At 58.0% G+C, this 13,715-nt stretch overlaps 1 protein-coding gene across 1 annotated transcript in view; it reads left to right on the top strand.

Annotated features, from left to right (window-relative positions):
• The first annotated feature begins 8,831 nt into the window (after positions 1–8,831).
• PKD1 (polycystin 1, transient receptor potential channel interacting) overlaps positions 8,832–13,715 on the top strand; it is an 80,647-nt gene continuing 75,763 nt past the window's right edge. The window contains exon 1 of the mRNA XM_033074125.2: positions 8,832–9,076. Within this exon, the coding sequence (XP_032930016.1) occupies positions 8,832–9,076 (245 nt within the window). The remainder of the gene's footprint in view (positions 9,077–13,715) is intronic.

The raw sequence follows: 13,715 nt of genomic DNA, 5'->3' as shown, positions 1-13,715 counted from the left end.
CCCTTCGCGCCCCGCAGCGCCGGCACCGGGAGGAGCGGGGGGGACGGGGGGGAACGGGGGGAACGGGGGGGACGGGGGGAACGGGGAATGGGGAAAATGGGGGGAGCGGGCATGGAGAAAAAGGGGTTGGGGGAGTCTGTACCCGGGGAAGAGAAGCGAGGACGGGGAGGCTCCGCTCCCCACGCCGCCCCTGCGCACCCCGGTCCCGAGCGCCTCTGGTGGCTCGGTAGGAGCGAAGGGTCCCCGCAGCCCGGGGAGCAGCGTGGGGTGCCCCCCGCCAGCACTGAGCACTCCAACCCCGCGGGAGCACATCCCGGTCTAGGATCCAGCCCGCAGCCGCCTCCATCCCGGTGCCGGCAGCCCCTCAGTGGCCAGCAGCATCCCTCGAGGGTGTAAGGTGGGATTGGTCCAGGCCACGGGGGGACAGGGCTCCCCCAGTGTGTCTCAGCAACTGGTTTCAGTGAGCAACACTTGGCTTCTCTCTCTGCTCACGAATGTCACCCGAGGCACTGGAGGTCTCTCAGCTGGAATAAATGTTTTGGCTGTGTGACGTGTTCCAGCAGCACGGCCACTGCCTGGCTGGGAATGGAGGGCTGGACAGGCACAGCGAAGCAGGAACATGGAATAAATCACTGTCAGGAGAAGCCAGGCAGGCACTCGGTGAAGATGGGATAAGTGACAGCGCTGGCACAGGGAGTGACAGCTGACACGGCACGGATCAGCATCCCAGAGAGCCCGGGGCCAGCTCCAGAACTCGGGGCACAGCCGTGGTGATGCTGAGGGGTCTCTCTCACTGTGGGCACGGACGAGGTTTTCCCTTTGGGAGCATTTAAATCGATGGTTAATGGCCTGTGGGGAGGAGGAGCAGGCAGCAGGGCTCTGCTGGATTTGACCATGGACAAGGGACATGGACCAGGTTAGGAGCTCCTGTGCACGGTTCTTGAGTGAGATCCCCCCACCATCACCCCGAGCCCTGGGCACGGCTGTCACAGGCTCCAGGGAATGCCGAGGAGCTCTGGCTCCTCTGACACATCTGAGCTGAAGGAAAAGCTGTCACGGTGGAGGCTCATCATCCCACACCCTTGATCCCAACGATCCAGCCGGGAGATGGAGGAGCTGCCTCGGCAGAGCAGACTGGATGCCACGGTTTTGCACTATAATCTGATTTTCCAGGACAGCTGCAGTCAATAGAGGCTGAGGCCTCAGAACAAAGTGCGGTGCTGGAACCATGTGTGGGCTGCAGGTTTTTAACCAGCCCCTGTGCCGTGGTGCAGCTTTCCCTGGTGGTGTTTGGGGGGAAAAGGGGGTGCACACCCCTGGCACCCCCGCATTCGGGGCACACCCGCCCCGCTGCACAAGGACTTTGCCCTGCTGCCATCCCCAGCCGAAGATGATGGAAATCTCCATCAGCAGCCCCGTGCTCCGGAGCAAACAAAGCCAGCTGTTTATCGCCGCCGCATCAGGGCAACGCCGGAGGAGATGGCTCCTTATCGCCGGGGTACGGCCGGGATAACTCTGCCTGTACCAAAGGTCGTGTGCTCCAGGGGCTGCCCAGGGGCTGGTCCCCGCTGCCCCCAGCCCCAAAGAGAGCCTCGGCAGAGCTCAGAGCCCCGCAGCGAGGAGCATCTCCAGCAAGTTTCTCTTCAGGAGGAAAGGCGTGTGCAGAGACACAGGCTGCTCAGAATCGCAGTCACGCCTGGAGATGTTGCTCCTCATATAGTTACAGGAACTAATCAGATAACGGCAGCTGAACTAAGGGGGATATGTTTGCTAAAAATAGCTTAATGGAACAGCAGACGCCTGGAGATACGGAGTGCCTCGGGGAGCGGGGCTGTGGCATCTGGCAGGGCTCTGAGCGGGGCTAGCTGGTATTCCGAGCCATCCACATAGATGTAAATTTGTTCTTAAAGGCAGAAAAGCAGCTTGTCCTCGTCAGGATGGTCAGCCCAAGAGGGCCGTTGTGCTGCTGTGTAAATGTGAGCACGGAGAGGCAGATGGTGCCACCAGTGCCACCGGTGCCAGCAGCCATGGGGATGGCACCTGCCTTTTGCCCAGGCAGGGAACAGAGCTCTGCACAGGGCTGGAGACACCAGGAGCCCACGCAGGGCCGAGCGCCGTGCTCTGCCCAGCTGCTCTGCACAAACACTGCGCCTCAGGGCTTTCAATCCGCCTGTTTTCCTTGGCATGGAACTTCGCAGGGCTCTGTGTGCCAGAAGTTCCATGCCGTGCTCAGAGCCAAGCAAGATATTTCAGTGTGAGGCCATCCCTGCCTCCCTCCTCCCGTTGCTCCAGGTTTTTCCAAAGCTCCCGTGCTCCCCTGGCCTGCTCCGTACCCCGGGCCTCGCTGGGCTGTGGCCATCCCTGCCTCTCCTGGTAGCCCAGGAGCTTGCCCAGCCTGCTCTCCTCCTGGTCCCAGCTCCTGGTGCCAGCTCGGAGGGAGCAGAGCCGTCTCTCCAGCAGGCAGCCTGCAAGGACGAGCTATTCCCATCAGGCACGATGTCAGCTGTGCCAGCTTGGAAGATATTCATCTTCCTCGCATGGTGACTGCAGGAAGGATGGTGCAGGCTCTTTCCACGTGCTGCTCGTGCTGTCACCTGCTGCAGTGCCACCAGCCAAGGGTTGGGGGTTTCTCTGTCTGTGCTGGGCGCTGCTGAAGCTTTGCCTCAAGTCCTGGGGTCAGTTTTGGGTTCTTCATGACGTGGAGGTGCTGGAGAGAAGGGAACAGGGCTGTGGAAGGGCTGGAGCCCCAGGAGCAGATCCCAGCTCCCTGCCAGGGTGGGTGAAGGCTCTGCTGCCTTGGGAAGGGCCCAGCCCACGCAGCACTGAGCAGGCACCGTTCCCTCCCTCACCAGTTATTGTTCTTCCCTCCCCATCGCTCACTTACCTCCGAACACTTCAATCTCATCGCCTTTGTCAGTGTCGCTGGTTTTTAATTGAAATTCCTCAGACATCTCCTCATCAGCACAGCCCATCAGTGAGTTTTGTGTGGGAAGTCATTGTTTTTCTTCTGCAGCTGTGAAAGTTAAATTCCAGCGTTTTGCTCGGAGGCTGCGTTTGTCTCTTCCCTTTCTTACGCTGCCAAGCCCAATCTTACAATTGAAACCTCTTTTTTTTGTCTGGATATTTCATTTTCCATCTCTCCTCTTTGGAGTCCCTCTGGTTCCATCTCAGGCTCCTCCACTTCTCTGGCCCATCCTGAGGGGCAGCTCCCACCTGTGGCTCTCTCCAGCCACGGCCAAGTTTTTCCTTGCAGAGCACTTGGGAGGTTTGGAGAGCCTGGCCTGTTAGTAACTCTTTATTTCTTGGTGTTCAAAGTGCCCCAGCGCCCTGCCAGGGGGGTTTGTTCCCCTCCTCTGGAGCAGAGCTTTTCTCCAATGTCCCCAAGGGCATCCCCAGGGAACCTCGGTGCTGCCCTGGGCCCCCCCTGCCCCCTCCCATACATGAAAGGGTGATTGTGCCAGGTCCTAACGAGCCTGCACTGGCTGAGGCCAGGAAATTAATTTTCCTTGTGCCAAGACTGACACGAGCCAAGGTTTCAGGAGCAGAGGACCGAGTGCAGGGAAGTCCCCAGCTCAGCAGTCATCCATGAGGACTTTGGGACAGGATGAAGAGCTGGATGTTCAAAAGGCCTTTGAAACAGAGGGAGGGCAAAGCAAATGCCCAGACTTCTCAATATGAGGTATTTTCAGGCTATTTTGTATATTTTAGATGCTTTTCAGACATGCTTCAGCAGCACCAAATATTTTAGGAATATAATGTTTCACCTTAGAAATACCTGAGGTGTTTTGTAGCTGTACATAAACACATCCTGAGATGGGGAAGGGTTAGATTCTGGTTGTGGTTTCAAAAGCAAGGGTGTAAATGTCACAGGTGCCTCTGTTATCCGTGCACACTTGGCCATTTCCATTCACAAACCTAACCATGGTCCAAGGAGCTGGAACAAATAAACCCCAAAAACCCTCATCTTTGGAAATTAGTTTGGCACTGCAGAGCTCAAGAGCTCCCACGGGCCAGCCCTGGGATGTGAGCAGTGCTCTGGGCCCTTGTAAAACAATAAACAGTGGTAATGAGCAGCATGGAAATGTGCAGAGGCTCGTAAAGCTGCTGCTCTGGAGGGTAAGACACCCGCTAAGGACGGCTGGGAAGGAGCTCCCGGTGGACCGGGGATGTGAGGCTGCTGTGGCAGCACGGGCTGAGGGTCTGTCCCCGGGCACAGCCCGTGGCAGGAAAAGCAAATCCAGCTCCTGGCTCTGCTGCTGAGGAGCTGGGCTCCTGCTCGCCAGGGGATGTGCAGATGAGTGCCCACAGTGTGCCCAGACGTTCATCAGCGCTAATTGGTGGCAGATAAATGATGTCAGTGGGATCCACCAACCTCAGGATCAACAGCTTTTGTTTTTCTGCTGTGACACAGCTGAGGTGACATTCCCAATGCAAGTGTGAGCGCCGCTCCAGGTAATTAAGTCTGGGTGATGATGATGATGTTTGTTAGTGTTTTCCAAGGAAGGCTAGACATTTCCTCTTAGCAAAAATCTAGTGAGCTTGGGCAATTAGTTTTTATTTCCAAATGACGATGTGTGAGCAGCACGGCCAGCCCAGAGCCAGGCACTTCCAGGCACTCAAAGCTCAGCTTCTGAATTCCTAATTTATCCCTGCCCTCTGTGAGCCGCTCCCCGTTGTCCTTTAAAAGCCGTGTGGCACTTGGGGACACGGGTTAGGGGTGGCATTGGCTCCGCTGGGGGAGCAGCAATGGGTGGTTTTGGAGGCTTTTCCAACCGATCGGGTTCTGTGATTCCGATGTTCCGGGCTCGCTCCGGGTCCGTTCCCGGTCTCTATCCCGGAGCGGTGCTAGAGGGCGCCCGGGACCCGTGCAGCGGCACCGGGAGCGGGCTGAGCCCGCCCGGAGCTCCCGGATCTGCTCCTGGATCTGCTGCTGCCCCCGGGGTGAGGACGGGAGCAGCGGGATGGGAATGGGGGAAAGCGGGAGCCAGGGCTGGGGGATGGAGATGGTCCCTGTGCTGGTCACTCCTCAGGCATCACAGAGTCACTGCCCCATCCCTGTGGGGATTTAACAGAGGATGTGACACTTGGGGACACGGGGGAATGGTTGGGCTCGGTGGTCTTGGAGCTCTTTTCCAACCTGAATAATTCCATGATTCTACAATCACACAAGAAAGGGCGGCACAAAATGCAGCCACGCAGCAACAACCCGCAGGGATGGATGCAGCCACTTCCTCCCAGGAGAACCAGGGATGCTCAGCTCCTCTGGGATCCCTGTGTCCCACTCCCCACTGCAGAGCTCTCCCCTCCAGACACTCACTGAGCACAAGCCGTGCTACTTCCACCATGGGAGAGTTATTTTTAAGCAGGGGAATAACAACAAATGGAGCTGGTTCTACAGCCATACATAAATAAAGACGTTCTCCAAGGGCCAGGGGGCAGAGAGGGCAGGAGGGGCATTTCCCTTTCTTTTGTAAGCCCCACACGAGGTACAGTGGGTGGGTGCTGCTGGGGGCAGGAGGCTCCTTGTCCTGGCTCCAATCCAATTTCCAGCTGCACAGTTTCCTCTCCACAAACACACCTGGACAAGAAGGTGCTTGCACTGACTGCACCTGGTGCTGGAGGAGCCAAACTGTGTTTCATGTGCAGAAATGGGTGCTGCACAGGGGCTGTGCAGGGTTCCAGGGCTGTCCAAAGCCATCTGCAGTGTTTTTGGGATCTGGAGGCAGCAGGGACATTCCTGGCCAGCCACAGCTCTGTCACGTTTTGCTGAGCATGGTGTGTCTGGGGTGTGCTGCATGCAGGACTGGGAGGATGGGGAGAATCAACAGCCTCTCCACTGGAGCTTTAATTCTGCTTCAAGTAAACAGTGTTGAGAAACTCTGCTGTTCCCGCCAGTGGGAGGAACCAGCAGAATCCTTCCCCACAACGAGCCATTCCCAGCCTTGCAGTCAGCAGCAGCCTTCCAACCCCAGAGTGCATTTTCCATTTCCATCATTTTCTCCAGCTGCTGTTTTGAAACCCAGCTCAGCGACAAGACTTTCCTCCAAGATGAAAAATTGTCATTTGATGTGAACAAACTATTTTCTCACTGCTATGTCAAGGTTTGCTCTCTCCTTGCACACTTGCTCAAGTATTTCCTTGCTCATTGCCCTCATTACAGCTTGGCAGCCCTGGATTTTGGGGGAGAGCCCTTAATTTCATTCCATGGGCTGGTTTCCATTAGCCAGCTAATCTACTGATTACAATCGACACACAGGATATTTTCTCCTTGCTGTTTTCTGAAAAAATACGGGCATCAGTACAAAAGAAAGGGGAAAAAATCCTACAAAAAGCAATTTACAATTGAGGGAGCGGAAATAAATATATCGTAGTCACATGAGGAAGTAGTAACCATGGAGCTATTTTGGGCACAATACATCATGCAAAGGATGATGTGTCTTTCAAGCGTATTTCAAGCCCAAAATTCAAGGCACAGAATGTTTTTGGAAAGTAAATTCTCACATACATTAAGCACCATGCCAAGGAGTGGGGTTGGATGCTGTCAGGCTTTGCATTTCAGGTTCATTCTGAGTTTGCAGAGCAGAGCCTCAGCAGGACGATCCCATGGCTAAAACCACACAGGAGCTGAGGGATTCTGTTGGATCAGGACAATCCTGGGTCAATCCCACTGGGTAGAGTGAGGAGGGGTCTTTCCCAACTTAAATGATTCTGGGATTTGTAACCCACAGTGGATGCACACCCAGCACTGAAGGGTCAGTCCCTAGAGAGTCCCACACACCCAAAATCACAAATGCCTTTAAAAATCCTACATGATTCAAACCCAAACCATCACCTTGGCTAACCTTTGTCTGTCCTGAGTAAACACAGCACATGTGAAACACCAACAAACCAGGGGGCAATAATCATCTGTTCCACCCTTTCCAGTGGGGCTGGGGTTGGTGTTTGGGAGATGCCCTCTGTAATGAAGCTTCCTCTGGTTGTAGGGTGATTTTATTTTAGTTATATTGTTTAATCGCTTCAAATCAGAAATAATTCAGCTCCCCGAGGAGCTGTTGTAGGATGATGGGTTGATCTCACCAGGTGTGAGCCACAGCCAGTGCCTGGGGCCGGTGCAGGGGGGAAGCGACATTGAAACCTGACAAAACGGCTGCGTTTGATGGTAAAAATAAAATGCACTGGCAAGTACCTGCCTTGCTCTTCCTCTCTCTCCAAGGTACCGAGTTCCCTGCTGTGCTGGAGGTGTGTCACACACCCCGCAGCTCTTCCTGCATCCCACATCCCTGGGAATGAGCACCAGCCAGGAACGGGCTGCGAGAGCCCTCGGGGAGGCATCTGTGGGACAATTCCCTGCCCACTGTCTGCCCTGCCCGGTGTCTGAGCTGTCCCCACGGGGATAAAACCCTTGTTTGCCGGGGATAAAACCCTTGTTTGCCGGGATTCTCCTGTCCCGGGGATGCTCACGTTCCCCGGGATGCCGCTGCTGCCTGGGATGTTTCTGTCCTCAGGTTGCCCGTAGTCCCCGGGATGGTCCCTGTGTCCCACGGGATCCCCGTTCTCACAGGATGCTCCTGTCCCCCGGGATAGTCCCTGTGTCCCACGGGATCCCCGTTCTCACAGGATGCTCCTGTCCCCCGGGATGGTCCCTGTGTCCCACGGGATCCTCGTTCTCACAGGATGCTCCTGTCCCCCGAGACCTTCGATGTCCCACGGGATCCCCGTTCTCACAGGATGCTCCTGTCCCCAGGGACAGCCCTGTCCCGCTGGGACCTTGGTGTCCTACGGGATCCCGGTTCTCCTGGGACACCTTTGTCCCTCCCCATCCCCCTGTCCCCGGGACACCCCTTTCCCACGGGATCCCCTGTTCCTAGGACACCCCTTTCCCACGGGATCCTCTATTCCTGGGACAGCCTTTTCTCACGGGATCCCCTATTCCTGGGACACCCCTTTCCCACGGGATCCCCTGTCACCAGGACACCCCTTTCCCACGGGACACCCCTTTCCCACGGGACACCCCTTTCCCACGGGATCCTTTATTCCCAGGACACCCCTTTCCCACGGGATCCCCTGTCCCCCAGGACACCCCTTTCCCACGGGATCCGCTATTCCTGGGACACCCCTTTCCCACGGGATCCCCTGTTACCAGGACACCCCTTTCCCACGGGATCCTTTATTCCCAGGACACCCCTTTCCCACGGGATCCTTTATTCCCAGGACACCCCTTTCCCACGGCATCCCCTGTTCCTAGGACACCCCTTTCCCACGGCATCCCCTGTTCCTAGGACACCCCTTTCCCACGGGATGCCCCCGTTTCCCCCGTGCCCAGCGCGGTGCCGGAGCGGGGCCGGAGCGGGGTCGGAGCGGGGCCGGAGCGGGGCCGGAGCGGGGCTGGAGCGGGGCCGGAGCGGGGCCGAAGCGGGGCCGGAGCGGGGCCGGAGCGGGGCCGGAGCGGGGCCGAAGCGGGGCTGGAGCGGGGCTGGAGCTGGACCGGAGCGGGGCCGGAGCGGGGCCGGAGCGGGGCCGGAGCGGGGTTGGAGCGGGGCTGGAGCGGGGCTGGAGCGGGGCCGGAGCGGGGCTGGAGCGGGGCCGGAGCGGGGCCGGAGCGGGGCTGGAGCGGGGCCGTGTTTCCGCCGTCCGGGAGGCGGAGCGGGGGCGGCCGCGGCCGGGCGGAGCAGCAGCAGAGCCGAGCGGCGCCGGGCCGGGCCGGGGCTGTCAGCGCGGCGAGCGGGGCCCCCTCAGCAAGGCCGGGCCATGGCGGGCGGGCGCTGAGGCGGCGGAGCGCGGCCGGGGCGGGCGGCCGGGGCGGCGGGGCCATGCCATGCCCGTAGGGAGAGATGCCTTGGGGAAATGGAGACACTGGAGCACAGCGCAAACATGGCGCCCCCGCGGCGCGGCTGCCGCTGCCGGGATGGTGCCTGCTCTGCTCGCTGCTGTGTGGGGGGCTCGCCGCGACCCCGGCCCCCGCCTGCCGGCCCTGCGCTCCGGGCTGTGCCTGCGCCGCGCCCGCCTGCGCCGTCAACTGCTCGGCCCGCGGCGTGGAGCGCCCGGGAGCCGCCGTGCCCATCGCCGCCACCGCGCTGTGAGTACCGGGCACGGCGGGGGATGCGGGGCATGCGGGGGTGCGGGGGATGCGGGGGATGCGGGGGTGCAGCGGGACGGGCCCGGGACGGGACGGGGAGAACCGCGCGGGGCCGCCCGCGGGGACCGAGCGGGAGGGGAATTCGGTTTGGTGCCGGGGGGATTGGTTCGAGAGGTTCCGTGAGTGGAATTTGGTTCGGGAGGTTTTTCGTGAGTGGCATTTGGTTCGGGAGGTTCTGTGAATGGAATTTGGTTTGGTGCCGGGGAGTTTGGTTCGGGAGGTTCTGTGAATGGAGTTTAGTTTGGCGCCGGGGGATTTGGTTCGGGAGATTGTGAGCGGGGCAATTTTTTTTTGGGAGGTTCCGTGAGTGAAATTTGGTTCAGGAGGTTCTGTGGATGGAGTTTAGTTTGGCGCCGGGGGATTTGGTTCGGGAGGTTTTCCGTGAGTGGAATTTGGTTTGGTGCCGGGGAATTTGGTTCGGGAGATCCTGTGCCGGGGAGTTTGGTTTGGTGCCGAGGAGTTTGGTTCGGGAGGTTCTGTGCGGAGAATTTGGTTCGGAATGCTCCGTGCCAGGGGGTTTGGTTCAGAATTCCCCGTGCCAGGGGTTTTGGTTCAGAATTCCCCGTGCCAGGGTTTTGGTTCAGAATTCCCCGTGCCAGGGGTTTTGGTTCAGAATTCCCCGTGCCAGGGGTTTTGGTCCGGGTGGGCAATAACACGAGGAGGGTGTGCGGGAAGGAGCAGTGGCACGCGGGTTAAACACACTTTACCAGATCCCAAACATGAAACTGAGCGGTAACAAACACGGCTGGCTGGGGTGACAGCTGTGCCTGTGCCTCGCTGCTGCTCTTTGGGGTGGGTCGGTCAGGCTGTTCCGTGCAGGGCACTGCGCTGCTCCATGTGCTCTGTCACTGGAATAAACTCTGCGTGACGCAAAAAACAGACGTAGGGGAAAAGTTTGGTTTTCCATAGGGAGCAGCTTTTCAGTTCTTGACGAGACAAAAGCACTGAATGATTCATGTGAGAGAGATGACGTGGGGCCTGGTGGTGGATAAATTTCAAACTAATTTCTGGTGGTATTTCACTGCTTTAAGGGTCTGCTTTTCTATTTTGGTATTCTTAACTAAGCTTTCACTTTTTAGAATCAGTACAGAGATACTGCAGAAGTTGTGGAGTACCACAGTAAATGTACGTTGTAGGTTTTGCAGGCTGCGTCTGGAATAACTTCAGGAAAATGTGCACATCTTTAAATCCAGAAGCCAAGGTGTTTTCCAGCTCTTTTCTTGCTAGATATATTTAGACTTTTGCAAACAAACCAGCCATTGTTTGTTGCAGAAAGTCCCTAACTGGAAAAGACTGGTTTTTATTAAAGAGGTTCTGGATTTTTGTTATCTGTTGTTGGTTTGGGATGGGGATCTGCAGCTCAGTGTAGAGCAGCTTCATCAAGGCTGTGATGATCAGTTCTTCATTTGGCTTTTTGAGGATCTGGGGCTATTACAATGTGTTTCTGTGGTTATTAATTTTGGTAGTAAGTGTTTGAGACTGTGTTATTGTTGTTCAGAGGCGCTGAGCTGTAAAAGCTCCCAGGATGTTTTGGATTAGATGTTGTGCAGTGACAGATGGAAGTGGGACATAAACCTCATGCAGGTGAACAAAACCATGGGAAGGGGAAATCTGCCGGAGTGATGGATGGTGTTAATGGCACTGCTCTGATTCCAACTCGTGTTTGGAATTCAGGCTGTATAGTCATCTCTGTCAGCTGGAAATTGTGCTGGTCCTGTTCTGAGGGCTGGGGTAAGATGTGCTGAAGTGGGTTCCTTTCAAGTTTACTGTCCTGTTTGGCCTCCTGATAATTGCAGAAAATGCAAGTGCACCCACTCTTGTTATAATTGTGAAGAGTTTTCAGATTCATTCCTGTTGGGGTGGAAGGGACTCTGGCTCATGGTTATGAGGTTATGCAAGTGGATTTGCCTAATAATTTCACACTCCCTTTGCTGAACACGGACAGATAAATAGCATTTATATATTCTCTCATTAGAGGGAAAATAAGTTTTTAATATCTCAACACTCCCTTCTAAAAAATTAATTATTCTGAAATGAAAGCGGCCGAGTTCTGAAAATTCCCAACGCCCAAATTCCCGGACGTGCGCTTGCAGCTGCGCTCAGCAACTGCCATTCTGTATTTCTGGCTGTAGCACTGAGGCCTAGGAAATGAATTCCTCTTGTATCCGACGTTTTAGACGGAGCAACTTGGAGGAAATAAATGCCAACTGCGGCCGCGCTGTTCCCAGGAGCGCAGGGAATGTCCCATCCAAAGAATCACTAAGGAAATGGGCTCTGCTGCTCGCAGACACCGCAGACCTCGCTGCGAGCGCTCTCCAGGCAGACCAAACGGGAATATTGGCCCCTTCCCATCTCCAGAGTCAGGTTCTTGACGTGTAACGCAAAGTCTGGCTGGAACCGGGAGCGAAGTCTGATTTTTCCAAATATTCCGCAGTGCGCAACACACAAAACTAAATTTTACCCCAAGAACTGGAGGAGCTTCGAGTGGCAGCATTTGCACTTCTGAGCCCTCCATGGCAGGAGTGCTCTGATCCATCTCTTTTCAAGCGCTCTGCTCTCAGCCCTCCGGATTTTGTTCGCATTTATTTGAGCCTGAGCTGTTTCTTGAGCTTTCATCCCTCAACTGGAAATAAACCTCATCAAGGCTTTGCGACTTTCCCTTGCAAATCCTGATTCCTTCTGCCACGTCTTCAGTGGTGTTTGAAGTGCCCTCAGTTTCAGGTTTGAAATGGAAATTAGAATCTCGATGTCAAAAGATGAGAGTTGAAACTTCCTTTATTTTCCCCTGCTTAGCATGGAACAGCGTTTGTGGATGGCTGGGAAGGAGAACTGGGATCAGAGGAGCTCTGCTGTCGCCAGGCTCCTGCAGAAGCAGATTTGGGGGTCAGAACTTTCATCCAAAGCCCAGTGGGGCTTTTTGTGGATTTGGCAGTGAGCCCTGGGGTTGCACTGCCCAGCCGGTGACTTCACCTAAATAAACCTTAAAATAAACAGATCCTATGATTCAGGAACCTGCAGTCTGGTATTTTAAATTTCAGGAGTCAGTGGCGATTGGTAGATTTTGATATTATTACATGATGCAGGAAAAGCCTTTTCAGGGCTTGAGGTGTCTTCAGAAGCTATCAGGGGAAAGAAATTTCCAGTTTAAATTAAAATCTAATTCAGGTAAACCCACAGGCAGTGGAGTGTCTGTACAGTAGTGTCCAGGCCACAAAAACAAAATACAGTAATTTCACGAATACAAGCCGCACCAATTTGACCAAAATTTTGGTGGAAACCCGGAAGTGCGGCTAATATTCCGGGGCGGCTAATCTATTAACAAAATTCTAAAAGCTGCCAACACGGAAGTGAGAGCCCGCGGCAGCCCCAAGCCAAGCTGGAGCCCGGCCGGCCCCGGCAGAGGTGGGAAAGCCTGGCAGAGGCGGGGCCAGCAGTGTGGGGGGCGGGCGGCAGAGCCTGAGCCAGCAGGGCGGGGCAGGGAGGGCGGCAGAGCCTGAGCCAGCAGGGCGGGGGAGCCCGGGAGAACTGGGGCTAGCAGTGCAGGGGAGCATGGCAGAAGCAGGAAGGCCGGCGGGTGGGGCTGCCTGGCAGCGGGGGAAGCCCAGCAAAATGGGGGCCAGCAGCGTGGGGAGCCCGGCGGTGCGGGGGCCTGCAGTGCCGGCCAGGGCGAGGAAACGCGGCGGCGGTGCAGACGGGAGGGGGCGGCCGGCGAGCCTGGTGGCGGCGGCGGCAGCCCTGCCGGCGGGGCGAGCGAAAGCGGTGCTCGCCGAAGCGGCGCTCGCCGAAGCGCCGCTGGCCGAAGCGCCGCGCGGCGAGCCGAAGCGGCACGAGCCGAAGCGGCGCTCGCCGAAGCGCCGCGCGGCGAGCCGAAGCGGCGCTCGCCGAAGCGCCGCGCGGCGAGCCGAAGCGCCGTTCGCCGAAGCGCCGCGCGGCGAGCCGAAGCGGCGCGAGCCGAAGCGGCGCTCGCCGAAGCGCCGCGCGGCGAGCCGAAGCGGCGCGAGCCGAAGCGCCGCTCGCCGAAGCGCCGCGCGGCGAGCCGAAGCGCCGCTCGCCGAAGCGCCGCGCGGCGAGCCGAAGCGGCGCTCGCCGAAGCGCCGCTCGCCGAAGCGCCGCGCGGCGAGCCGAAGCGCCGTTCGCCGAAGCGCCGCTCGCCGAAGCGCCGCGCGGCGAGCCGAAGCGCCGTTCGCCGAAGCGCCGCTCGCCGAAGCGCCGCGCGGCGAGCCGAAGCGGCGCGAGCCGAAGCGCCGTTCGCCGAAGCGCCGCTCGCCGAAGCGCCGCGCGGCGAGCCGAAGCGCCGTTCGCCGAAGCGCCGCTCGCCGAAGCGCCGCGCGGCGAGCCGAAGCGGCGCGAGCCGAAGCGCCGCGCGGCGAGCCGAAGCGGCACGAGCCGAAGCGGCGCTCGCCGAAGCGGCGCTCGCCGAAGCGCCGCGCGGCGAGCCGAAGCGGCGCGAGCCGAAGCGGCGCTCGCCGAAGCGCCGCGCGGCGAGCCGAAGCGCCGCTCGCCGAAGCGCCGCGCGGCGAGCCGAAGCGGCGCTCGCCGAAGCGCCGCTCGCCGAAGCGCCGCGCGGCGAGCCGAAGCG

The sequence above is a fragment of the Catharus ustulatus genome, chromosome 16 (genome assembly GCF_009819885.2).
Source record: "Catharus ustulatus isolate bCatUst1 chromosome 16, bCatUst1.pri.v2, whole genome shotgun sequence".
Taxonomy (NCBI): Eukaryota; Metazoa; Chordata; class Aves; order Passeriformes; family Turdidae; genus Catharus; species Catharus ustulatus.
Note: the sequence above shows the minus strand (reverse complement) of the source record. Positions and strands in the feature narration are given on the sequence as shown.